The sequence below is a fragment of the Molothrus ater genome, chromosome 14 (assembly GCF_012460135.2).
Source record: "Molothrus ater isolate BHLD 08-10-18 breed brown headed cowbird chromosome 14, BPBGC_Mater_1.1, whole genome shotgun sequence".
Lineage (NCBI taxonomy): Eukaryota > Metazoa > Chordata > Aves > Passeriformes > Icteridae > Molothrus > Molothrus ater.
Window position 1 is genome coordinate 605,785 of NC_050491.2, and position 26,812 is coordinate 632,596.

At 58.6% G+C, this 26,812-nt stretch overlaps 2 protein-coding genes across 2 annotated transcripts; both read left to right on the forward strand.

Moving 5' to 3' along the window:
• The first annotated feature begins 896 nt into the window (after nucleotides 1-896).
• Nucleotides 897-3,220, forward strand: LOC118698806 (basic proline-rich protein-like). Its single transcript, XM_036402347.1, has 3 exons — nucleotides 897-951; nucleotides 1,043-2,699; nucleotides 2,764-3,220. Exons 1-3 carry the CDS (start codon nucleotides 897-899, stop codon nucleotides 3,218-3,220), a joined length of 2,169 nt encoding a protein of 722 aa, XP_036258240.1.
• BCORL1 (BCL6 corepressor like 1) lies at nucleotides 1,802-26,248 on the forward strand. Its single transcript, XM_036402326.2, is given in 16 exon segments — nucleotides 1,802-1,912; nucleotides 9,205-9,343; nucleotides 11,707-11,797; nucleotides 12,048-13,005; nucleotides 13,008-14,605; nucleotides 14,903-15,077; nucleotides 15,542-15,622; nucleotides 15,778-16,227; nucleotides 18,223-18,452; nucleotides 18,552-18,758; nucleotides 18,837-19,003; nucleotides 19,127-19,272; nucleotides 20,136-20,213; nucleotides 23,581-23,709; nucleotides 23,712-23,733; nucleotides 24,795-26,248. Coding segments are annotated over 15 exon segments (4,695 nt in total). The 5' UTR covers nucleotides 1,802-1,912; nucleotides 9,205-9,257; the 3' UTR covers nucleotides 25,072-26,248.
• Nucleotides 26,249-26,812: the final 564 nt, after the last annotated feature.

The following is a 26,812-nucleotide window of genomic DNA, read 5'->3' on the forward strand; positions in this document are numbered from 1 at the left end:
GCCCACCTCATGGGGGCCCCGGCCGTGGCAACGCTGAACTAAGAGACTTCGCCATCGGATGGACCAAACCGGCGGAGCAAACGGGTCCTGCAGGGGTGAGGGCAGCACGGAGCCCATGGAAATCAGCAACGGAGCCCACAGGGGTCCGAGCAGCACGCCACGGGCGCGGGACGGTGACATCCTCCGGCCCCCACCCCGGCGCCCACGCAGGATCGCGGCCGCGGTCACCGCAGCACCGCCCCGTTCCGAGCCCACTCCGCAGCCCTGCGGGGCCCGGCCCCGGGGAGCCCCTGCCCCTGCCCGCCCCCGGGGCCGCTCCATGCCGGAGCGCGGTGCCACCGCACGGGGACGGGGGACACTGTGGCGGCATCGCTCCCCGTGCCCAGGGACCAGCCGCTCCTGCCCGTCCCCATGCAGCCCCCGCGCCGCGGGCCGGGGGGGGCGGGTCCCGCCCTCCCCTCCGGGTCGTGCCGGAGCAGGGACCCCCGCGGCCCCCCCAGCTGCCGGTACGCGGGGGCCGGGCGGAGGGGGGCGGCGGGGCCAGGGCGAGGGGCCGCGGGAGAGAGCGGGCACGGGGAGGTGCTGCGCGGGGCCCGACACAGCCCGGGGCGGCGTGGCCGGGCAGGGCCGGGCCGGGCCGGGCAGCCGGTGCCCGCACGGCGGGGCCGCGCCAGGGCGCTGCGAGGCCGCCGGTCTCCGAGGCCCGTGCGGGTGCCGGGGGCGGTGCGGCCCCGGGCCGGGCGAGGCTGTCAGCACCGGGGCGGTGCGGGACGGTGCGGAGCGGGCCTGGCCGGGCACCACGGGGGGTGCGGCGGCCTCCGGGCCTGCGGGCCCCAGTGCCGCGGGCGGGGACCGGTGACAAACTTGCGGCCGCCGCACCGTGCTCGATGTCCCGCATGGCGCGGGGGAGGCGCCTCGACCCCCGCCCCGCAGCGCTGCGCGCCCCGCGGGGTATCGAGCCGGAGGGGGCAGCGGGCCCGGGGGGGTCACCCAGCGGCAGCGTCGCCAGGGTGGGGGCCACACGCCCACCTGGGCTGGACAGGCGGGTCCGCGTTCTCTCAACCGGCCGGCCCCGCTGCGCCCGGGGACACCCACCCTCCCACGGCCGCGCCCGGCGGTGGGCACCGGGCGGGGGGGTACCGGGCGGAGGGCAACGGGGCGGGGGGCAGCGGGGCGTCGGGGACCGGGACTGAGGATTCTAGGGCTGGGGACATCGGGACTGCGGGCAACGGGGCTGCGTGCGCCGCGCTCGCCGTGCGCTGCCCGTCCGGCTCTGCCCGCTGTCGGGCGCCCGGCGCTGCCCGGGCGTGGAGCGAGCGCCCGCCCCCGCTGCCGCCTCCTCCTCCATCCTTCTCCTCCCCCCGGTGCGGAGCGAGCGTCGCTCCCCGGTGCGGGAGCCGGTGCCCCGGCGCCCGGCGCGGGTCGGGCGGGCGTGTGTGTGTGCGGGGCGTGTGTGCGTTGGGCTCCCCCCGTGCCGAGCCACTCCGCTCCGTGCCGTGCCGAACCCCGGGCGCGGCGGCCTCCCGACCCCCGCCCCTCCCGGGGCCGCGCCGGGCGCGGAGCCCCCTCCCTCCCTCCCCGCGCTCCCTCCCTCGTTCCCTCCCCGCGCCCGCCCGTTCCCTCTCCGGACCGGCCCCCCCGCGCGGGCCGGGGCGCGCGGCACGCCGGGACCCGCAGTCCGCGGGGCGGCTCGGCGGCTCCCGGCCCCGGCGGACGGACTACGGCTCCCGGCAGCCCGCGCGGCCGCGGCTCGCTCTCGCCCTCACACTCCGGCTGCCGCTGCCAGTGTCTCCTCCGCCGCCGCCGCTGCCGCCGAACCGCCGCTCGCAGCGCCCGGGGTCCGACCCGCCGCCTGGGGCAGGGGCCCGCCCCGGCCCGCCGCCTCCCGCCGCCCGCCCGCCTCGGGAAGCAGGTGCGTACCCACCGCCCCGCGCCGCCCCGCGCTGGACCCCGGCCCCCGCTGCCCGGGCACCCCGGGCCCGCGCCGCCCCGCACCCACGGCACACGGGGGCAAGCAGAGGGGAGCGGGTGGCCCGACCCCCCCTCCGGCCGTCCGGACGGGATCTCCATGGAAACGGTCCCGGGACACCCCCAGGGGCGGCGGTGGGGCGGCGCGGGGGGGGTATACGGGCTGGGGGGACCGGCGACGTCCTGCGGCGGGACAGCGGCGGGGGCGCGGCGGGCACTGACAGCGCCGGGCGGGGGGCAGCGGGCGGCGGCGGCGGCTCCGCTCCCCGCCCCGCGACGGCGCGGCGGAGCCGCTGCCCTGCCCGGCACGGCTGCTCCGGCTCCGGCACCGGCGGCACCTGCCGCTGCCGGGGCGGTGCGGGGGGTCCCGCGGCGGGGCGGGGCGGCCGCGCAGCGCGGCGCTCCCGGGGCGGCGGTGGGACGGCGGCGCCGGGCGCTCGTGGAGTTTGGCGGCGTGGCCCGAGCCCGCCCCGGCCGCCGCTGCGCCCGGGGCCGGTTCGGCTGCGGGTGCCGGCCGGCCGGGTGCCGGGCGGTGGCGGAAGAGCCCTCCCCGGGGGCAGCGCGGCCGCCGCCACCTCCATGTCCGGGGCTGCCCCGGTGCGGCAGCGCGGGGGCCCGGCCGCGCCTGCCGGGGCTGCGGGACGCTCCGCCGGGGAGCGGCCCCGGGGGCAACTGTTGAGCCGGGGGCCGCGGGAGCGGGCGCGGGGCAGCACGGCGGGGCCTAGCCCCCGGCAAGGCTGCGGGGTGCGGGGCGAAGCCCCTGGAGCGGCCGCGAGGCCGCCGTGTCCCGGGCAGGGGGGGCTGCCCGCCCCGCGGGGCCCCGGCAGCGGCGCGGGGCCGTGGGCCGTGCCGTGGCCTCGCGGGGCTCGGGAGCGGGACGTGCCGCGCCTCGGGCGGGGGGCTCGCTGGGGAACCCGCGCGGACCCGGACCCGGGGCGGGCTGCGGCCGGGGCCGGGGCGGTGCCGCTCCGTGCCGACGCCCCCCGACGCCCGGGGCGGGGCGGCGGGGGCGGCCGGTCCCCCGCCCGTGCCCACGGTGATGGCCGGGCAGCGGCAGGACCGGGCGAGGGAGGCGGCGCTTCCTGCCGCCCTCACCGGGGAGGAAGCCAGCCCTCCCGCGGCAGCGTGCCGGTACCGGGAGGGATCCTGGCTCCTCGGCGAGCGGCATCGGCCCCCTCATCCCAGCCTGGGTGAGGCCGGTTCAGAGCAGCGCCGGGAGAAGGTCCATCAGGCTAAAATAGAGACGAAGTGAGTTTCTCCTGTCACAGAGCATCCGCTCTCTGGCACCCTCATCCCCTGGAGTCTGGGGATGAGTGCTAGGGCAGGGCCAGTGCATCCCGTGCCCTTTGCAGCTCTTCTGCATCTTTTTGGCCCTGTCTGTAGCAGCCTTCCCTTCCCTGTCTTCTCTTGTCTTCCTTCCCTTCCCTTCCCTTTCTGCTCTGCTTCCATTGCCCTGGCCACCCTTTGGGTTTGGGTGGTCCCAGTGCCAGCACTGGCTGGAGGCTCCGTGGCGCCAGTCGAGGACACCGACTGCATTGCTGTCACCTGGGTCTGGAGACGCATTCCGGGTGTCAGAGCCCAGGCTCCAGCGGGGTTTGGCCTTCAGAGCTGCCCTTGGGACCTCTGGGCTCTGGAGCACTAGTCTGTCTCATAGGTATGGGAGTCTGTGCTCTGCTTTTGGGGTTTTGGATGATGTGCACCTTGTCAGGGACATTTTTTAATATTATCATCCCTTAATAGCTCTTTTTCAATCCTTAAAAATTTGTGGGCTTTGGTGGGGGCAGCCTGGTTGTTGCAGACAAGCCAGGGTTTAGTGACACCAGTTGTCCAGCAGCTGGGACCAATTATCGCAGCACTGCCCAGTGTGCAGCAAACTTTTATTTTTTTCTGAAATAGGGATGGATTTTTTCTTTTTTATTTCCAATTCATCGTGCCGGGGATCTATAATTACGTGTGGTGTTACTGTGTCTTTAAATCAGCTTAAGCAAATGCGTGTAGGCAAAGCCTGGCTCAGCTCTGCAGCGGCCGGGGCGGCTGTGCAGGCAGCGGGGACCAAACCCGGCTCGGGGCTGCCCTCGCTGGGCACCGTTCTCCCCAGAGAGCCCCAGAGGTGGCCTGGCCCGTCCTTGCTGGATTTTGTGCCACTCCTGTCATTCCTGATCCATTCTCCAACAGTTTCTGACCTCTGCATGCGTGATAATATAATGTAAGATAGTCTGTTCCCTTTTTTTTTAGTTTTCTTGTTTAAATTTTTCCCTCATTGCATATCGTGCCCACTGCGAGTCCTGTGATAGGGCCGTCATAGGTTTTTTGATTTAATTTTTGATTTCATTGTTAATTTTTTGCCATCAGTTTACTCCACCGGCTTTTCCAAAGTGGTGCTCAGAGCCAAGGTGCCGGGGGCATGAGTGCTTGCTTCGGCCCTCTGCACCTCTGATGGACACCCGACCATCCCATAGCAAAACACATAGAATTCCTTGCCTGCATTACTAATGGCAACGAAGAATTGCCAAAGTGAACAAACTATGGCAAGGGAAGGAGACCTGCCTGTCTGTGCAGACAGTTCCCTTCTGGCCCACCTGACCCCCGGGGAGAGCTGCAGGGCGCATTGCACCTCATTCTGCTGCTCCCGCTCCTGCCAAAGCGGCCAGCTGTGCTCTGAGCACTGAATCCCACCCGAGTTTCCCACAGCTGACCTAATTTTATATTTTGTAGCCATCCAGGGGATAAAACCCCCTTCCTTACAGGTTTTGCTGCTCTGGGAATGAATGTTTCAAAGGTATCTCCCGCGGGTGTGTTTCCAGGGTCAAAGTGCATTGCTCCCAGCCTTCCGCAGTGTCCCCTGGCCAGGGGAGCCACATGGTGCTGTGGGAGGGCAACCAGAGCATCCTCCCCATCTCCTGCTGCCGAGGGATGTGGTAGCCTTTCTCTGTTCCACACCCTAGGGCTGGGAAGTCCTTTTCCTTCCTCTGTGCTACTGGCCCACTCAATGCCAGCATGGACAGAGGCACTACCGACTGGGCAGCATTTACTGTGTCCAGAAAGGCTCTGGAGCAGCTGAGCTGCACCAAGTGACCTGTGCTGGGATTTCTGGAGTCAGCTCATGCTGTGGCTGCCACTCAGGCAGGGGGAAAGGCAAAGCTGATGTTCTCCCTGGGTGAACTCGTGCCATTGTCTGAGTTCCTGTTGCCAGCAGTGGAGCACGTTGCTGCCTGTTGGGTCTTTGCTTGGTGCTCTCCCACCTGTGTTGGGGATGATGTGCCTGCCCAGAGCAGGCAGAGGGAATCCTTGTGCTGGGAGGGGCTGCTGGTGTTTCAGTACCTGTCAGCTCCCACCTGCCTAGGCAGGGTGCAGTGGGACACTGTCCATCTCTTGGTGTGTAGCTCATGTGCTGGGGCTGGCATGGCAGAGAGGAAGGGTAAGTGCCTTGAAATCCAAGTGGTTTTAGTACTTGGAAATGCACAGAGCAGGAAAATACATGGAAAACCTTTTGTGGGAGATCAAGGCAGCATGGTCCTACAGAGGGATGTGTTTGCACTATGGAGAAGTGATCGGCACAGGCTGTCTCTGGGAGGAGCAGGGAAGAGACCCCTTCCCACACTGGTAGGCCTGGCTCCACTACAGGTGCCATAAGGTGGATGCTGGCGGAGGTCATGGCTCTGGGTAATCTGATCAAAGTGAGTTAGACCAGGTGGCAACATAGTTGTGACATCTGTGAGGGCAAACACCAACAGCACCAAACTCCCCAGTGAGAAGCAAACCCTTGGCTATCTGTGACTGGCAGGTTGGTGCCAGCCTGAGAAGTTGCTTTGTGTGTTTGCCAATGCAAGCTCTTGAGAAACTGAGGCTGGGAACCTGATTGGGCCAAGGGATTGCTGTCACTGGGAGAAGAGGGTGGCTTGCAGTGGGATGGCTTCAGAATCTACTTTGCAACCCCTTTGCTGCATTAATGCCAGGGTGGGAGGTGTGACTTTGAGGGGCTGTGGGAAACAATTAGGCAGCCTCACTTCAGGCAGCTGAAGTTGGGATCCCCAAGAGCCAGGGAACAGACAGGGTTTAACAGGTCAGCGTGGAGATGGCATGGGCTTAATTCTTGTCAGCAGTGGGAGCTGGTAGGTGAATGCTGGGGGAGCCTGTCCTGGAACTTTTGCTCAGCCTGCCCTGAAATGATGGTTGTCTTGGCGCTGTTGGGTTTTCATTGCAAGGAGGACTTGTCAATAGATAATGGTTAAAAAATGTCCATTCCTGAAGAACTTAATCTCTGGAAACTTGTTTCCATCACTGTACTGTAATATTTCAGAAGAGTAAATTCTTGACTTAATCCAAGGGAGCTTCCATGGGTAGCCAAGTCATCACTAACCTGAGTAACAGCACACTTTCACTGCAAGGAAAACATCTGCTTTGCTTTTCCCGGAGCCTGGAAGAGGCGGGTTTGCAGAGTAGCATCGTTTCCTTTTGCGAAATGATGAGATGTATTGCCTTAATGAACAAAATCCCCTTTTCTTTTAATTCGCCATAGTAGTTTCATTGCAAACCTCTCAGAGGGTTTGCCATTGGAGGCAAGAGTGTTCAGCACCTTCCTTGCTGGCAGTTCTTAGGGCATGCTTTGTTTCGGGAGGTGAAGGAGCTTTAATACCGTATGAGCTTCCCCACACAGAATGCCTCGATGTTCTTACTTCATTCTAAACTCGTTTTCTTTGGCATTAATTAGAATTGGCTGAGCACCTATTTAGCTAAATCAAAATAAGACTGTGGTTTCATATACACTTCCTTTGGCAGATGTTGTGGATTAAGTAGAGTCTGTGCCAGGCTCTGCCCTCTCTCTGTCTTGGTGAAGCTGATCTAGGAGCTGGTATGGGTTAAAACCAGTCCAGCCAGGAAAAAAAAAAAAAAAAAAAAAGAAAGAAAAAAGTGTTTTAAAACAGAGATCAACTCCCTGGTCAGGTTTACAGGGATACTGCAGGGCTTCAGTGACATGACTGAAGGGGTGAGGGGAGAGAAGGGCTTCAGCAGTTTCTCAACAGCTTCTTCTGCTTGAAGACAGGCATGTGAAGCCATGCCCTAGTTGTGTTCTCCAAGGGTTTCCTATGAGTTTAATTACATCCCTTTAATGTTGCTTCCAACTGCACCAGTGGAGATGGGAGATCTGCTCGCTTTCCTTGTGCCGACTCGGCTAAGAGTGCTCTGACCCAGGGAGGCTGCAGTTGCTCTCTGTGGTTCAGTGTTGCATCGGGAGGCTGCTTATCCCTGCATTTCCCAATAAACTTCCTGGTCTGCCTTTTTAAGAATGCTGTTGCTCCACTGGTTTGTGTTTGAACCCATGTCTGGTGCTTGGTCCCTGTTTTATTCCTTCTCTGAGTTCATCTCTGGATTATTTTTCTTTTCTGTTCTTCATTGCCTGTGAAATGCCTGTCTTTGGCATGTGTCCCACATCGTCTGTAGAGGTTAGAGGCCAAGAATCCACGAAACAGTGTTGATCTCTGTCACTGTGTCCTCCGAGCTCCCCTCCTGTGGCCGTCGTTCTGGCCCTTTTGACCAGCTCTTACTTGAGGACTCCAAATGTACTGTTTCTTCCAGCTCCTCATGGCACCCCGTTATCACTCCTCCCTTGCCAGACCTATTCCGGGGTCACGCCTGATCTCTGCTTGTCCCCAGCTCCACGTCGTGCAGCTGCACGCATCCCCTTCTCCCGTTGCAGAGAAGGTCCCTTTTGATTCCTCCTGGAACATCTGTCCTGCTGCTGTGCTTGGGGGCAGAACGTTCCTCCTCCCCTCCTTTCAGTTTAGCCTAAGATGGTGAAATCCCCGCAGATTGTTTGTTCCCCTATTTCCTTTATGTTGCATTTCTCTCCAAGCATCGAAAGACTCCTCCCCTTCCTGCTCCAAGCCACCTCGGTCTCTTTGGGTATGACCCTGCTCTCTGCCTTGGCGTCTGCCCGTCTCCCCCATCGGGAGGATTTCTCCCGTCTCACAGTGTGTGTTTTTAGCAGGTTTCCCCTCTTCCCCTGACCTCTGATTTCCGTACACTGTTTGTGCACTTGTGCCCTCGTACGTGCAGATGGGTTCGTCGGTTTCTCTTTGGCACACCAGCTGCCTTGTCCCCATTTCTGCCGTGTGCCTGGCCCCTTTTTCCTCCTCGGAGGATCCCCACCGGCACGTTCAGGCTGCAGCGAGGACACCCGGCAGCAGCTGCGCTCCGGGGAGCCGCTCAGCCCTGCGGCTCGGCCCTTGAGCTGCTGGCCGGCAGGTCCCTGTGGGGCTCCTTTCATGGCACAAACTGCTGCTCGTCCCGTGCAGAGCTGGTGTCGCCAGGAGTTTGTCAGGCGAAAGACAACCGGCAGAGATTGGGGATCACGTGCTGATTCCAGCTAATTCCCACTCCCACCGCTGCACTGAGAGCGTTGCTGTGGCTCTGTGCCTGCTTTACCTTCAGGGTTTTGTAATTCCCTGAACCTCCTTGACAGCATCTCTCTCCCTTTTGCAGTCAGTCCTGCTTGGTTTGGCCGAGTCCACTTGTTAGCACAGGAGATCCTCTCTTCCTCTGCCTTTTCCCTGAAGCAGCAGAGCTTCTCAATGCTCCAACACCCAGTGCTGCACGATTGGCTGCAACGCTCTCCCCTGAAAAGCTCCACCCAGCTGACAGTGCCTCATGGATGCTCCTGAATCTCTGGATTCCCTCAGGTTTTCCACTCATAACTCCAAAGAAAACCAGCACCCTTCTCACAGAAGGAGGGGATAAACCCTTGGTAGCACCACTGGCAACCCTCTGCTCCCTCCAGGAGCCTTCAGTTGTGGAGAGACCCTCCTTGTTTGAGACTTTGCCCCTAGGACCTGCCATGGGCTGCTTTAGGAGAGTCCCGTGCAGCCTTGAAGTTTCAGTGCTGTAAAGGGCCATCACCTTGTACAGCTCTGCTTGGCATCTCCTGGTGCTGGAGGTTCCTCTGGAGGGAGAAGAAAAGTGGGGGAAATGTTTCAAAGGATTGTGAGTGTGTGAAGACACTTGTGTGAAATTCTTGTGGTAGCCAGTGGCAATAACACTGTTTAATGAGAGGATGAGTGGACGGTGGATTCTGTCCAAAGGCACTGCTAATTCCTCCTAGCCCTCTTCCAGTCCTGTGGCATCCCAGGGCGTTGTTCCCCATCTGCCTGGCAGCAAAGCTGGGGATGAGTTTTCTCAAAGGACAGTTGAATCAATCAGCCTAGGGAGAGTTCCCAACCTTCTGTTTTCCTTTTGCAGGCAGAGTGGTCCCTAGAGCCCCAGCAGATCCTGGAGGGTGAGGAGCAGCTGTCATGATCTCTACAGCACCTCTCTACAGCGGGGTGCACAACTGGACCAGCACAGAGCGGATTCGCATGTGTGGCCTCAACGAGGAGAGGTGAGGTGCGTGGGTGGCGGGCAGGGGAAAGGAGGCACGAGGAAGCCACTTAGGGATCTGAAGAGGCTGTGGGAAGGGAGCTGGTGCTGACTCAACCTCTTTTTACTGGGATCTAAAATGGCCCAAAGTGCAAATGAGCCACAGGGAGGAGTTGAATGTATTGGATATGTTGGCATTCCAGGAGGGTCTCCACATCCTCTGCTCCAGCAAGGAGTGAGCGTGCTGGAGGTCTCGGCAGAGGATCTCTTGCCCATGTGTGGTTACGTTACCTCCAGAGCTTTGGTGCTGACAAGACCAAGTTGTCTGCATGTGCTATTGGCTTCACTAGACCTGTGCTCTCAATGGCCAAGGAAGGGAAAGAGCTTGAACTAAAAGCTTTTGGTGACCCAGGAGGGTTTGTGCCAACCAGATGATCAGATGGGAGGGTCGTGACTTGCCACCAAAGAGGAGATTAGGGAGCGTTAGTGTCTGGGAGGTAGGATTGATCAAGCCAAGCTCTGTCGCTTTGCATCGCCTGTTGATTCCCATGGCTCGGGGTCTTATTCTCAGAACCGACTAGTTTGTGGCTTCCTCAAGGCCACCGTGTCTGTTCCATGCATTTGCCAAAGCCAGGGAAGTTTTATGTGCACAGAGGCAGCGTGTGGCTGTCATTGCAGGCCGCGGGTGCCGAGGGTTTTGGTGGGCGTCCCTCGAGGCCGGTGCATCAGCCGTGGGCAGGGACGAACCCCGGGTCTGGCTCGGGCAGAGCCGATCTGCTGCCCGCAGCACCGCTGGGTGCTCTGTGTCGCGCAGATAAGGGCTCTGATGGCGATACCCGCCGAGTCTCTCGGAGCTGCTCCGAGCTTACAATAGGCGTCAAATTTTGAGATGACTGGGCAGGCCGGGGGACTGCGCCCGGGCGCTCTCTTGTCCCCGATCCTCATCTCCTTCCTTGGGCCCCGTCTGTGTGGGCGGCATCGGGCACTGCCCCGGGAGGAGCCCCGGCAGGGTCGAGCGGAGACCATGCACCGCCCTCAGGACTGCTCCGGGGCAGCCGAGGGGAGCTGGGCAGGGGGGTCCCATCGACTCTGCGGGTAGCGGCGGGTGAGCTTCGGACCGGGAAGCGCCGGGAGCGCCGTGCCCGGGCGGGCCCCGCGGGGCCGCGGGCGGGCGGGTGGCTGCGCTCGGGCTCCCCCTCGCGCTCGGCCCCGGCCCCGCTCCGGCCCCGCGGCGACCGCGGCGAGCCCGGGACCCCCGCCCGCTCCGGCCCCGGCAGCCCCGAGACCCTCTGGCCTCTCGTCCCGTTCAGCTCCGCCGCCGGCTGAGGCGGCTTGGCCCCGGCCGCCATCCCCGCCCGCGGCCTCTGACGGCCGGGCCGGGGAGCCCCTGGAGGGACCGAGCAGGCTGTCACTGACCGGAAGGTCGGTGGGGATGGCACGGAACAGCCCCAGGCAGGGTCCCCAGCAGTAGGGGTACAGAGCAGCGTCCTGGGGCTGAGCAAACGGAGCAGGTTCCTGGCACTGGGGGAACAGAGCAGGGTCCTGCTGCAAGGGGTACAGAGAATGTTCCTGGCACTGGGGGTATGGAATGGAGTCCTAGGGCTGAGGCAGCCCAGAATGAGGTCCTGATGCTAAGGGTATGTAACTGGGCCCCAGCACTGGGGGTACTGAGTCCAAAGACAAATCGTGTGCCCACAGCTCTGTGTCTGTGACTGCTGTGAAAACCCAGGACATAGGAAGCAAATCCATCTGAAATTATGTCATCGACAGAATCCAAACTTGATCTGTTTTGTGCTTGCACTAGCAGCTTGTTAGCAGCACTAACAGTGGGGAAGGGCTGTCCGATGAATACCATCGGGAAAGGAGTGTCCCAAAGAGGTCACAGTCCTTGTCCTGTCCAGACTTTCCACTGAGGAATCACATTCCAGAGATGAAAGGTTCAGACACACTGGCCAGCAAGACATGGCACATCGGGATGGCCATGGACACTCCCTGGTCCTCTCCAGGCCTCTTGAGCCCAGAGAGCTTTGGGACCAGAGGGAGAACCCCACTGGCAGCTAGGCTGGGCAGAGGGTCCCAAGACAGGGAGGAAATAGAAGGAATGGGAATGAGGAGGTGCCTGTTGGGGAAAAGACAAGCCGGATGAGACTCAAGGGAGGATGGAAAGGTGTGATGGGGCAGAATGGGAAATGAAGGGGACAGGAACAGGTGTGTGGCACCAGGCTGTGACAATGGGGAAGGCTGGGCTGGCCCATGATGAGGTTGGGTCGCCATGGGTAAGGAAGGTGTGCAGCTGCTCCACTGTCCCACACGGGCACAGGGAGGGGTGGGATTCTGGGAGGGTATTTGGGGGTTTTGTAATGCTGTGTCTTCTTCTTCACTTAGGAGAGCCCCCATTTCTGATGAGGAGTCAAAAACGAGCAGCTCCCAGCACTTGGGGTCTCAAGAGTTTTGTGTCAGCAGCAGTCTTTCCGAGGTGAGTTCTTTGCCTGCACAGCTGAGTCCAAGAAGGCCATTCCCTGATGGAATAGGCCAAGCAGGAGCATTTTCCCTAATGGATTCATCGACTCCTTTTTGAGAGACATGCGGTGAGGCAAAGCCGTTCTCTCCTTTGGTCAAAGCTGTTTGCTGCTTTTGCCTCTGGGTCCAGGGTGGGCAGATCCTTCCTGCTTCCCTGGGTGCCACTTGCACAGCTCCCAGGAGCACTTTCTCCCTTCCTGCTGCAGGTGGAGCTCACAGCAGTCAGCGGTGGTGGCAGCAGTGCCCAGGGGCTGGATGCTCATGGCAAGGTGGAGGAAAAGCTTGGACCCAAACTGGAAGAGCAGCCACCCGATCCCAACCCAAACCTGGAGTGTGTGGGAAAGACTGTGACAGACGACACCCTGGGCCCTCTGGCAGGTCAGGGGGATGGCAGAAGACAGGAGCCAGCGACCCCCAGAGCTGTGGAGCAGGAGAGCAGTGGTGCTGATGCTGCCTGGACACCAGCAGATCCTCCTAGCGACAAGCAGGCTGATGCTGCCCCAGCCTGCTCTGTGGCTCCAGAGAGTGAACCTGCTGGGAACGAGAAAACCCCCCCGAGCACTGCGGCACAAGGGCCAGGCGTGCTGGCAGAAGGGACATTGTCTGTGGTTGTCTCCAGCTGCAACACCTCTGCCTCCAGTCCCGCCACCTTCACATTGAACAGGGTTTGCTTTCCCCCCTCTCAGGCCCCTGCTATGCAAAAACTGCCCCTGTCCTTCCAGGCTGGGGCTGTGCTGAGCCCGAGCCAGTCACTGGTGTACATCCCCCCTCCCAGCTGTGGGCAGCCGCTCAGCGTGGCCACACTCCCAGCCACTCTGGGGGTCTCCTCCACACTCACGTTCCCCGTCCTGCCTTCCTACCTGCACGAGCGTTGCCTACCGGGTATTATCGCTTCCCCAGAGCTGCGTTCCTACCCCTACACCTTCTCTGTCACCAGGCCCTTGGCTTCAGATGCCAAAGTGGTGTCTGTGGAGGTGAATCAGCTCAGCTGCCCCCCACCTTCGGGTGGAAGTAGTGTCCAGGCTACTGCTGAGAGTGCTCCCCTGTCTAGCACCGGCCTAGCCCTGCCCTCCAGCCAGGCTCTGCCGGCAGCACCGGCACCAGCAACAGGGGGGAGTGCTGCTCCCTCCTCTGGCACAGCTGTGCAGGCCAGAGCCCCGGCAGCTCCGAGCCACATGCACCCGGGACTGCCACTTCCCTCTCTCCTCTAAAATCCCCTCCCCAGCTAGAGCGTGAGATGGTCTCATCCCCGGAATGCAGTGAGATGCCTCTTGATCTCTCCTCCAAGTCCAACCGCCAGAAACTGCCTCCACCCAGCCAGCGCAAGACCCCTCCCATGCCCATCCTCACCCCCGTGCACACCAGCAGCAAAGCGCTGCTCACCACTGTCCTCTCCAAGTCCCAGCGTGCAGCACAGGCCACGGGCAGCAGCGTCACCTCATGCCTCGGCACCACCCCACCCTTGGTCATCTTTCCTGAGTTCCTGCGCAACGGCGAGCAGGGCTCCTGGGTGAAGAACACCACGCTCATCAGCACCATTCCCGGCACTTATGTTGGTGTCGCCAACCCGGTGCCGGCCTCGCTGCTGCTCAGCAAGGATGTTGGCGTGAGCCTCAGCAGGGACCCACGCCACCTGCCCAAGCAGGAGCCCATCTCCATCATTGACCAGGGCGAGCCCCGCAGTGCCAGCGTTCCCTGTGGGAAGAAAGCCAACCAGGTTGGCACGGAAGGACAGCAGGATCCTGCCAGGAAACTTCTTCATGGTAGAGCTGCTCCAGGAGCTCCTTTGTGTCAGTCCAAGGACATTGCCCCCTGGAATCCTGTCCAGGGAAGTGTGTACCCGCGATGCCCCGTCAATGGAAAACCTTCCAATCCTCAACTTCTGCCTCTGGGCTGGTCTCCGTACCATCAAAGCCCACTGCTTTCCATCGGCATCTCCACAGCAGGACAGCTGCCCCTGAACCAGAGCAGCCCCTGCAAGACAGCCGGGGCAGGCAAGCTGCCGGCATTCCCGAGCGTGCAGCCCGCCGAGCCCAGTGCGGCCGCCCAGAGCCTACCAGAGGGTGAACAAGATGCTGCAGCCAAGAGCAAGAGCTGCCGGGCCTTGCCCAAGCCCTGCGAGGAGCTGAACAACCCAGCACCACTGGAGGCAGGTCCAGCTTTCCATACCAGTGCTTTGGATGGGAAAGGGGGGAAGGGGAAGCTGGACAACACTCCAAAGAGTCAGGAGTGCACTCAGCCAGAGTCTGACTGCAGTCAGGAGAGCAACGCACAGACTGAGGCTCCCCAGGGGAGCTGTAGCCTCAAACAGTCAGATGCAAAACCCAAAAACCAAGTGTTAGCGGCGTATTTGTCACATGACCTGCCAGCGGCTGGGCAGCAGGGCCTGCGGATGGTGCCAGAGGTGCCCACAGATGGCCAGCGCAAGGAACTGGGCTGCAAGGGCTCCCGGGAACCACCGGCCACGGAGCCCCTCCCGTGTGTACAGCAGGTGGATCTGTGCAGGGTCAAGAAGGAACGAGTGGAGTGTGATGTGTCCTTTCCCTCGGTGACCTGCCTGCATGCTGGGGCGGCTCCCCAGGCCTTCACTGAGGCCAAGCTCAAAGGAACGGGGCAAATCAAGCAGGAGGGCGGCACACGCTGCAAGGCCAAACGGCAGAACGATGGGGACACCAGGCAGAGCCACAAGAGACTGAAGTGCCAAGGCCAGGACAGTGAGGAGTCCCCAAGCAAGTCGGGAAGCCGGAGCGTGCATGGCCGGAAGGTGCATAGGATGGGCTGGGACTGCTGGGTCAGGGCAAAGGTGGGGCTGGGGGGGAGGAGGGAGCTCTCATGGGGGGACAGTTGAGGGCACAGGGCTTTCTACCTGTGCTCCTGGGCATTGCCTGGCTGTGGGGGAAGTACCTGTGCTGCAGGTTGTCCAGGGCAGAAATGTATCTGGATTGTCAAAAAAGCTGGAGGGTGCCAGCGTAATCAGTGGAGATAGACTTCTGTCCTTTTTGTGCTGCTTCAGTTCAGCCAGTGGGAAGCTCCAGCTTCAGCCCATGTCCTCCTTTCACAGTGGCAAAAACACCACGACAATCCACATGAGCTTGGCAAGCAGGCAGGCCGGGAAGGACGAGGCGGCCCGGGTTCCATCATGGATCACAACAGCCTTGGGGTAAAGCGCAAGCGTAGGAGGCCAGCGAAGACAGAGTGCCTATCTCCGGCTCACCGTGGAGACAGCCACGAGGAAGGTACTCTTGGGAATGGCAGTGGGTTCCTGTGGCATCAGGCTGCCCTAGCGGCCAAACTGCTGTTCTCCTGAAGCCAAATGGGCTCTGGAGCTAGGTTGGGATCCAAAATAGAGCTGCAGCCTGATCAGACTCCCAGAATGGAGGAGGTAGGGAGGAACCTTAAAGCTCATCGTTTTCCACCCTGCTGCCATGGGCAGGGGCACCTTCCACTAGATCAAGTTGCTCTTGGCCAAGCCTGGCCTTAGATGTTTCCAGGGATGGCACATCCCCCACCTCTCTGGAGAACCTGCGCTAGTGTTTTAGGACCCTCATTTTCAAAAACTTCCCTATGTCCAGTCTAAACCAACCTCTGTTGATTTAAGGCCTTGGGCCATCACAGCAGCCTCTGCTATGGTGACACTGCACTGCCCTTCCCACATGACAGGTCTGTGATGTGTTTTCTCATGGTTTGGTTTTCCTCACAGGTTACTTGGAGAAGAAGCCCAAGAACAACTTCCGGGATTTCATTCCGGTGGTGCTGAGCAGCCGGACGCGCAGTCAGTCAGGTGAGTTGGTGCCCAGGTTCCCAGTGACAGTCCTGCTTGGACTGGGAGCATTCCCTTTTCACGTTGCCTTGTCCGTGCATTTTGTCCTGCTTTGAGGCTTTGTCTTGTGGATCCTCTTGTCTTTTTTGTCAGCTAGAAATCCCACTTTTTTGCAGGAAGCATTGCTGGTTCTTCTGCTGGTGTGACGGGAGAGTGTGATGTGAGTGGTCCGGAGATTTTGCCATTGCTGGAGGAGGATCAGGAAGAAGAAGAGGAGGAGGAGGAGGAAGAGGAGGAGGAGGAGACATCCTTGAAACATCGCAAGCTGCGCAAATCCCACAGGACATCGCGCTGCCACAGCCGCAGGGACAGGGACAGGGACAGGTCTGTGTCTGAGAGGAGCAGCTGTCACACAAGGAGGACCCGGGAGCTGCCCTGGAGAGCAGAATCACCCAGGCAGGTGTGGGAGCCCAATGAGGAGGAGGAGGAGGAGGAGGAGGATGGCCACATCAAAAGGAAGAAAAGGAGACGGCAGAAAAGTCGGAAATACCAGACAGGGGAATACCTGACTGAGCGGGAGGAGGAGCAAGTGGGATATCCCCACCGGAGGCGGAAATCCAAAGCAGGTACAACCTGGGAAGGGGGTTCAGGTACTAAACTGGGGAACAGAGGAGGAAATTTTTGTTTTGTTATGTGTGGAATTTTTGGGGGATTTGGTTTTCATTATTTTTTTTGTAATGATGAAACTCTCTCACTTTTAATGACCTGGTGGCTGTAGCATGGGCTGCTTCAATTGACCAACTTGTCTTTCAAAAATATTTACAGTAAATTCCAAAGCAGTAAACAGCAATTGATGTGGCTAATTAGACACTGATCTTACCCTTGGCTTAAGACAGAGGGCATGGGAAAATGAGAATGGGATGAGGTAGCACAGTGGATTTCTGGACAAGCAGGGTCCCTGGGAGCCATGCTCAGCTATCTGTGCTAACACAGGGGGATGTGGAGCCATCCTGATCCAACTAGGCTTCTTTTGGCTTTGTCTTGCTTTATGAGGGTCACTTGCAGACTTGCACCAGGGAGCACAAGGGCGAGAGGATTAGCAAGGGTACAGTGATAGGGGATCCCCCTCTGTGGTTTGTAGGCGGGAGGAGGAACACGCTGTGCCTGCCTGTGCTCACCTCTGCTCTGCCACTGCTCCTGCACCTTCCCCTGCCACTGCCAGACCCTCCGTGAAACCTAAATCCATGATGAGCACATCTCTGAGGGCAGCAGTCTCTGCAGTCCCCTCTCCCTGTGCAGGGACAGTCGAGGCTGTAGGACCTGTCCAGCTGTGCTCCGTGTGTGCTGCTGCTTGGCTGTGGCTCGTAGTGCAGAATCACACAGGTGACAGGGGGGGAAAGCTGTCATGGGCAGCACTTGTGCCAGCCTTCTGCATGCTTGGGCTGTGCTCTTGGAGGGCATGAAGTGGCCATGGCCCTGCTGCCTTCTGCCACATTGGAGCTCAGACTCGCACTCCTCAGGTGCTGCTGAGATGCTGTGGGGAGCAGAGGTGGCTGCTGTCCTCCCAGCAGCTGGTATCTGCTCCAGCACAGCGTTACACTATCCTGTGGTGTCTGGGAGCCTCCGTCAGACCAGGAACAAAGTTTCGAGTTGGCTTCCTAGTGTCTTGGCAACTCAGGCACTCTCGGGATGCCTCCTGTTCAGAACGGGACCCTCGAAGGAGTTTTGCAGTGGCATTCAGGAGGGTTTGCCAGCGCATTCAGGAGGGTTTGCCAGTGGCTTTACCACACATGTTATGAGTCTCTGTCTGTCTGTCCAACTTCCTCCAGAGGCTGGGCCTGCTGTAGTTTGGATTCAGAAGTTGTGGCCTTGAGCCACCTCCAGTGGCAGTAGAGTCCTGAAGTTCTCTCCATGCAGTACAAAGTCCTTTCCTCCATCTCTTTTTAACTGATCTCTTACTCGTTTCATGGACTGCCTGTAAGTCTCGTGCTGCAGGATTGGGTGAGCAGGATTCCTACATTCAGGGAGCACAAGGCTGGATTTCCCTTGAGAAATCCTGGTGCTTCTTAACTGGATGCATGTTAATGAAAACTTAAATGTGCTCCTTAACTTCAGGGGAAGATGTGAGAGGGCAAAGCAGACCTGTTATGTTTAGGCAGCAAGCACTGAGTGTTCACAGACAGCTCCTGCTTGTCCTGCCCCTCTAAGACATATCCCAATGAATCCTGCTCCCATCTTTCCTTGGGTGTCTCATGTACATGCTGAGTTCATCCCAGATGGGAGAATCTGTGTGTTGCCTCTGCTTCTCCTTCTTGCAGTGTCCCTGCCCTGGGGCTGGATTTAAAATCATGGAACCCCAGAAAGGTTTGGGTTGGAAGAGACCTTAAAGCTCATCCAGTTCCACCCCTACCATGGGCAGGGACACCTTCCACTATCCCAGAGTGCTCCAAGCCATGTCCAGCCTGGCCTTGGACACTTCCAGGGATGGTGCAGCCACAACTTCTCTGATTTCTGTGCAGCTCTCAGAGATGGGCAGTTTGTCTTGCCTGGTGCCAGAGGTCTGGGTGACCTTCAGTGTCGTACCTACAGAAGCTCCACACTCATTCACATTTCTCCTTTAGATTGCAGGCACCGGAAGCAGAAGGAGTCCGGGAAGGGCAAAGGCACAGAGCTGCAGCTGAGGAGCAGGCTATCCCCATCACCCCGGAAACCTCAAGGACACACGGACTTTCGGAATGGCTTTTTCCTGGAGCACTCCGACACCTCTCCTGTCCAAGAAGAGCTAGAGAAACCATCAGGAAAACGCAAATGTAAAACCAAACACCTGGCAGGGATCTGTGACGAGGGGAAGGTATGGCTTGAACAGATGAGGGGAACATGTGAGGGGAGAAGGGGACTCCCATGAGTCATGGCCACATGTGCCAAGGAGTTGTATTCCTTTCTTTCCCAGGGGAAAGGCTGCTGCAACCAGCCCAAAATGTGCTCTCCGAAGAAGCCCCAGGACTTGTGGACACTTTGTAAGTCCCATCGGGCCAGCCCAGGGAGTTCCCCTGAGCTGCCCCCAGCCCAGAATGTTCCCCCGGGAGCTCGGCGGCTGATTGTGAACAAGAACGCAGGGGAGACGCTCCTGCAGCGAGCAGCACGCCTGGGCTACAAGGTGAGTCCTGTGCCCTCCTGCCTGTGCTCCCACTGCCCTGCCTGGGCTGGCTTTCACAGCCGTGCTCTTGCTGTGCAGGACGTGGTGCTGTACTGCCTGCAGAAGAAGAGCAGTGACGTGAACCACCATGACAACGCGGGCTACACGGCCCTGCACGAGGCCTGTGCGCGTGGCTGGATTGACATCCTGCACATCCTGCTCCAGCATGGCGCCAACGTCAACTGCAGTGCCCAGGATGGAACCAGGTGAGCCAGCGCAGGGTGGGGCAGGGAGCACAGAGGGTTCTTCAGGCTGGCCATCACTAAATTGATCTTAAGCAAACCAGAGCATTTCCTTAGCGAAATCCCGGTCCCTTTCTGCCCTTGCAGGCCTATCCATGACGCAGTAGCAAACGACAACCTGGAAACCATGTGGCTTCTCCTTTCATATGGTGCTGATCCCACTCTGGCCACATACTCTGGGCAGACAGCAGTGAAGTTGGCCACCAGCGATGTGATGAAGAGCTTCCTCTGTGGTAGGTACCAGGCCTGGGGTCACAGTGCTCCAGACCTTCCCCTCTGGCAGCATACAGGGCCAAATCGGGGTGTGAAAGAGCCTGAGCAGAAAATGACTTAGTCTTTAGCTCTGTCCTGTCACAGAAGCATGTTTTTACCACCCAAACATTAATTATAGAATTGTATGTGTTTCCTGTATAAGATAAAAGTCAGTTTTCAGTGTGCAAGGAGATGGCTGTGCTGTGGTCACATGACTGAAGACAGTCCTCTGCTTGGAGATGCTGTTCCACAGTCCCTGGTTCTACTGCTTAACCTAAGGGAACAGATTTTTGTTGCCAAATAATGCTGCCTTTAATGGCAAAAGAGCCCTGCCCAAATACTGCTGCTGACAGAAGGGGCTGGTTTGGATCCCTATGGTCGCGTTCAGTGCCATTTGTGTACACACAAGACGAGTGTTGTGGCTTCTCCACAGCAGCAAGGAAGGGACAGCCAGAGGTGGCTCCCAGACAGTGACAAGACAGAAAATCCCCAGTGTTGACAAAACTCTCTTTTCCCACTGCTGTGTGAGCACCTCTAGGGTCAACTACTCACACAGGTTTTGGGGATGGTGATTTGGAGCTCAGGACTGTTCTACAAGTCCTTCTTTCCAAGCCACTTCACACTGTCTGCTGTTTTCCGTTTTCAGCTCCCATTTCCTGGTTGGGGGCCTGGGGTGATGCCCACTCCTGAGCAGCAACACCCTTCCTGCAGCTGTGGTTCAGCTTTTGCCGTAATGCCCAAGTGGGAGAAAGCAGCAGGGGTGAAGCAGCTCCACCTGGATCTGTGGATGTGCACACCAGGATGATGCTTCAAGCCATTAACTGTCTGGATTTTCTCTCTCTAGATTACCTGTCAGATCTGCAGGGCCGCAGTGACGGAGACCCTCGGACAGCCTGGGATTTCTACAGCAGCTCCGTCCTCGGTGAGTGCAGTGCAGGCTGGGTCAGTGGCAGCAGAGCAGGAGGTGAGGCTGTGGAAAACACATCATTACCTCGGGTTTGGCCACATCTATCTCTACTCATGCTTTGGGTAGAGACCTTGCTGTGGTGATACATGCTGGGAGTTGCTCCTGGGAGGGACTTCTTTGGGAAGCTGAATATGTGCATCCCTTCAAGTGCGAGACTTTGCTGCAGGTGCTGCTGCTGGTTCCTGAGGGTCTCTGGTTGTCGATACCAAGCATGTCATTCTTGTAGCAGTTCTTGTTGCTCCCCTGCTAACCGGTCACCAAGGAAGGTGAAGGACATACTCATTCCTTCAAGGTGTAGAAGTCTTGAACTTCCAGGTTCGCAGAACTGCCCATCCCTCTCCCCTGCTTTGGAGGGGAGATGTTCATCCAGGGGAGGTCCTATTCTTACAACACCAGGCATTTTTCCCATTGAAGGGCTGACTGCTGCCTTTACTGTCACTTCAAAACCGTGGTTACAATGGAAGATGTTCTGGATCTGACATGGGCCTGTGGCACACTGGAGTCCCTCCAGCCTCTTCAAAGTTCAGTGCTTCCAAGCCCTCCGTAAGGACTTGAAGCATTTGCGCTTCAGGCTGAGAGACTGCTTGTTGATTGTAGTTGTTCACCTCCGTAACTTCCAACATCCTTCTAGAAACAAAAACAAATCTGATACATTCAGGAGGGTGCTCTTGGAAGAGGACTTGTCTTTGGAGGACCCTGATGTCTTTCCATTCCAGAACAGGAGAAATTCTTCACTCCTGAGAGCATTGTTTGTAGGCTGCTGCACCTCAGCCCTGCCAAGGGAACAGTTCAAACCTCAGCCTCCTTCCTCAGAATTTCTCACTCTCAAAGCTCTCACAAGCCTTTACAAAGAAAAATAGCTGTTCTTTGCAATATTTTTAAAGATACTACCCCTTTTGATTCATCACTGATTTCCTGCTGCTCCATCCATGGGGCATTCCCAGTGTTGCCTTTGGGAGGCTGTCTGGCAAGGCAGGAGCTAACACAGCTGGGAAGTGATCCCTTACCCTGCCAGGTCTGTTTCCAGCAGGCACAGGAAGGGACCCTCCTCCCCATCCTCCTGGGATCAGTTTACAGCAACAGCAGCTGAGGTGCCAGCCCCTCATCACCTGTGCTGTGCCAGGCACTGCTGCTGGACACTGCCAGAGCCACAGAAAAACCGGGATGCTCAAGCCTGAGACATGGGCTGGTTTCTTTCCAGCCTGTTTACTGTGTGTCCTGCAATGTCCCTTTCTGGCTCAGGTACCTCAGCAGTCACCTCGGGTCACCTGGAACAGGTACAGCCCAGGGCAGGGAAGTACCTGGTTCTGCTCTGGAATAAGGGACCTGCTCTCAATCATCACAGGCAGCAAACAACTCTCCTCCTCCTGTGGATCAGTCCTTTGAAATCTCCCTTTCCATCAGCTCCACCAGCTGAAGCACTGTATGTCCCTCAGGATACAGGAGAAATCCCAAGCCCTGCTTGAGCTGTTCCTATTCCGAGGCAGGAATGCTGTCCACATTTTCCTTGAGGTCTGCAACTCTCTGGGGGCAGAAGGATAATGAAGGAAGCCAGGGTGTGGGATCTCTGAGGTGTGGAAAAGTCATCAGTGTCCTGCGCTTGGTGCTGCTGGAGCTCCAGACACAAAGTCCCAGTCCAGGGTTTGTCTCCACCTGGGACAGGCATTGTTGTGCCTGATTGTCTCCCTCAGTGGTACAGAATGTTCCTGTCCTTGTCCCAGCTTTTGCACGGGCAGACGGACAGGAGTGAGCTTTCAGGACAGACAGCGAGCCCTATTTTTGCCACATTAAATGCATTTAATTATTTTTTTCTGAGTTGTTCAGGATATCTGAGGTTTTTCAGTGATGGTATCTGAGCTTTGCCAGCAGCAACATTGGATCAATAATCACATCACTTATTTTTGTCCTATTCTACAGTAAGTTTGGATGATTTCAGCACCCTGTTTCTTAGGGATTTTTTTTCCCTTGGCAGCACTAGGAAATAACTGTTTTTCCCCTAAGACCCTGCCTAAGCCAGTGTCCCCTGTCATCTGCTGTTTTCCTCAGTTGGAATCCTACTCGTGCTGGGTGAGCAGCTGGGTGTATGAAGCTTCCTCGTGCGGCACACCAGAAGATTTTCTTCTTTTCAGCCTTTTCTCTTGTGCGTGGGGTTGAACTTTTGCATGATTGGTTTATTTGCTTAGGGACATATTGGGTCTCGCTGCTCTCTGTAGAATCTAAACTCTCTTATCTGGAAGTTTTTGGAGTTTTCCTGTATTATCTCAGTGGGACAACACCACTCTTCAAACTTAACACTATTCACACTTCTTCATAATAAAATCCAGGCAGCAAGCTTCTCTTCAACAGGAGCTTTTCAGATTGGTAAACAGGAAAATTACCTGTTTTTAAATGGTTTTGGATCCAGCCTGCTGTTCTCCATCCCCTCTGGACACAGATCCTGCTGGAGCTCAGACGCCTCCTGGAACACCCAGGCAAATTCTCTAAGTCATAGAATCATGCACTGGTTTGAGTTGGAAGAACCTTAAAGACCATCTTATTCCACTCCTCTACCATGAACAGGGACACCTTCCACTGTCCCAGGTTGCTCCAAGCCCCATCCAACCTGGCCTTGGACACTTCCAGGGATCCAGGGGCAGCCACAGCTGCTCTGGGCAACCTGTGCCAGGGCCTCAGCACTCTTACAGGGAAGAACTTCTGTATATCCACCTTAAATTTTCCCTCATGCTTGTTGCTTGGTTGGATTTGTCTCTGGTGGCACAGCCTTGCTGTCCTCACTGAGATGGGTGCTGGCTGCCCTGGATCACCTGCCAGAGGTTCTGAGGGTGGGATTTCGGTGGAGAAGCTCTTGAGGAGCAGAGTGCTCACTGTGCCTTCCTTGGTAGGGCCTGTGCAGGCGAAGCCTCTCTACATCCACCTCCCTCCTTGCTCTTCCAGGCTCTTCCAGGCTGAGGATATCTGTCCTGGCATGGGAGAGGGGCCAAGGTCATTTTGGAGAGAGTCTGGGTTCTACCAGTGGGGTGGCTGATGGTGCAGACTGTGCACTGTCCCACCTGTGGGACCAGAGCACACCTGAGCTTCCTGCCACTACTCGGGATGTTCTCCCCACCTCACCTCGCCACTGAGCAATCTCTCTATGCAGAGCAGCCAGCACTTGCTCCATGTTCCTCTGGGACGAGGGCCTGGAGGGGAGCAGGAGGGGTGCAGTTCTCACATGGCTGCAGGAATGTTGTGGGAAGGTGCCCATGGGGTTGTGGCAGTGGTCAGGGAGTACCAGCACGGGCTGGTGTATGACTGAGCAGTGCCAACCTCTGTCCTGTTGCAGAGGGGAAGGACAGCATCGGCTGTGACCTGCTGCTCAACCCTCCAGGGAGCTCAGACCAGGAGGAAGAGGAGCAAGAAGCAGATAACTTCATGTTTGAGTTCTCAGACAAGCCGCTACTTCCCAGCTACAACCTCAAGTGTCCGTGTCCCGGGGGTGAGTGCCTTTCCCTGAGCCCTGAGCAGGACCATGCAAGGCTGCAGCCCCGGCACGGGCAGCAGCACCTTGGTTGTTCCAGTGGGATTAATAGCTGCTTGTATATCTCAGGTGTTTTTTTCATAGAATCATCACAGAATCCCAGAATGGTTTGGGTTGGGAAGGGCCTTACAGCTCATCCCATTCCACCCCCCTGCCATGGGCAGGGACACCTGCCATTAGACCAGGGTGCTCCAAGCCACATCCAAGCTGGCCTTGGACACTTCTAGGGATGGGGCAGCCACAGCTGCTCTGGACAGCAGAGGGAGGTTGTGGCTGTGGCACTGGGGAAGTTGGGGAAGCAGTGCCTGGCTTGGCACAGCCTGGAATGTTCTCAGGGAGTAGGGAAGGCTCATCAGGGTTCCCCCCACCCTCCACGGCCAGGCACATACTGCTGCCCTGAGTGTCCCTGTGCTGTGCCTGTCAGGAAGCTCCCCTCTCTCATCCTTGTGATCCTGCTAGTTCTAGCCCCGTGTTCCTTCAGCAGCAGCTCATACTTATGGCTCTGAGATTGTTTCCTTTCCATCACGGCTAAATCAGTCCCAGCACTGGAACACCATTCCCACCTGCACCCCCTGTGACACAGTGGCTGTTGCTGGGGCAGAAGGGTGACTTGGAAGAGGCAGCAACCAAAGCACCACTCTTCTCTGCAACAAATTTCTGTGCCTGCCAGTGTTTGTCCATGCAGAGGGACACATGCAGCATGCCCTCCAGCAATAAACCACACCAGAAGCTCCATTTCCTGACCATGTGGCCTATTCCTGGCAGGGAAGCTGCCAGGACCTTGTTGAAGGCAGGATTTTTCACATCACTGTCCCTGCCTGGCTGTGAGTGTTTTAAAAAGCTGTGACCTGTGAGGCCATGATCAAACCCCAGTCCTTGGGCTCCTGAGGGGAAGCAGCACATGGAGAACAGTGCCAGGGCCAGAGGGGAGGGCCAGCATGGCAGGAGGCGGGGGGAGGGCACCGTGCCTGCAGCCCCCTCCAGCCCTATAACCGACCGTGCTCTTGCCGTCCTCGCAGGCCCTGCAACTGGTTCCTGTTCTCTGATGTGCTCAAGCGGCTGAAGCTGTCCTCCCGCATATTCCAGGCCCGCTTCCCGCACTTCGAGGTGGCCACGCTGCCCCGGGCAGAGTTCCAGCGCCAGGTGTCCCTCAGCCAGGTGCTGGCGCAGGAGGAGGTGCCAGCAAGCCCCGAGCTGGCGCCGGGCGCGGCAGAGACTGTGGAGCTGGTGCACTACGAGCCCGAGCTGCTGCAGCTGCTGGGCTCGGTGGTGGAGTACCAGGCGTGGAGCAGCTGACGGGGACAGGCCACTCCCGGCATCACGAGGCAATAATAAGGACCAAGGGGAAGCAGCTCTCTCAGCGCCAGCAGCAGGGACCCGAGTCTTAGAGCAGCCGCTCCTCCTCTCCTCAGGGTCTCCGCCAGCTGGGGAGGGAGGACCCTCGCCTCCAAGGCATTCCCAAGGTCCCCCGCCCACGAGCAGTGGCGGTCGCTGCCGCCGCCGCCGCCGCCTCATCCAGCTCCGGTGGCTGATGGAACCCCCTGCAGGGGGCTCAGCAAGGGGTGCGAGCCGCCGCCCCTCCCCACCGAACCCTACGGAATTGCGCCTCTCCGTTTGCCCTCCCCCTCCCAATGTCTTCCATAGTATTTATTTAATTAGTATTTAATTTGTAATGTTTTCTTTGTTTTTGCTGAGTCTGTATCACTGTGATGGTGAGCTCCGGGCTGTGGGATGAGGCCGTCCCCCGCCCTTCTCCACTGTGCCCCGAGGCCAGCCAGGCCCAGGGGCTCCCGTCTCTCCCTGGCAACAAGCCAGGGCACAGCCCCTTTCCTTGCCCTTGTAACTGGCTCCTGCTGCCAGCGCTCAGCCCCAGCCGGGAGCCAGCCCCACTGCTCCATCCTCTCCCGTGCCTCCTCCTCCATCTCATTCGTGCTGCAGCTCCCTGTCCCCGGCGGTGCCGCCCGGGCAGGCGCAGCCCGCGGCCCCCAGCGCGTCCCCCGCTTCGGCAGCTTGTGCCCCGCCCCAGGCTCTGTACCCTCGGCAGGAGCCGCCCCCTTGGCCCTCGCCCCGCCGGTGTCCCGGGAGCGGCTTTCTGTGCAGCAGCGGGTGCAGGCGGGCTGCTCTGCCTCGGGGCCGGTACAGTTTTATTGTACAGGTGCTAACAGGACTGAGGTCGGGACAATCGGGGGATTTCTGGCTCTCCCCGCTACGCAGCGGGAGCCTTGGGTGAGTTTTTTTGTTGGTTCGTTTTTTCTTTGTGTTGTGTTTCTTCCCAGCCAGGGCAGGCGTTTTCCCCCTTGGAGCCCCGCTGCCAGCCTTCCCTCCGAGGGCCCGGCAGCACCTTCTTTAAGCCAAGGGTTTTTTTGCCTTTGGGTGTGTATTCTGGTTGCTCTTTCTGATTTCTGTTTTATTATATGCAGCAACAGGCTGTGGTGTCAAAAACACTGATGTACAGAAAAAACCTGCATCAGGCTCCCTGGCTCCTGCCTTTTTTTTCGTGTCCAGGCAGATTTCTGTGCATGTCAGCCTGAGTCTGTGGCTCAGGGAAGGGAGAGGGGAAGTGGCCTGTGGGACCTGCAGGGCCCATGTGTCTGCACAGCTGGAAAACCAGGGAGACTCCACTGCTCCTCCCAGCTTCCTGCCTGACCCTGGTGCTGGGAACTCTGAAGCCAAGCCCAGCAATCCCCAAACACAGATGTCGGGGTAGCCCTGTCTGGTCCCAGCACCCCCAGCCTGTTCATAGGGCAACTGGTCCCTGGCTGGCTTTCTCACCTCTGTGGGAGCAGAGGGTGCTCAGGGCAGTGCTGTAGTTTTGTTGTTTCTTTAGGAAGGACAGCAGAAATGCCATGATGACGGGACTAGGAGGAAAGCTTTGCCCACACACCACCAAGAGGAACTCCCCAAAGTGGTACAGGAGCAGTCAAGGCAGGTCTTAAAAAGAGAGGGGAGAGGTGCTCCCACAGTGGGGAGGTTTCTCGTGAACCTAAGGTGGTGCAGCCACAGGGAAAACTCACCAAATGAATGATCTGAAATGTTC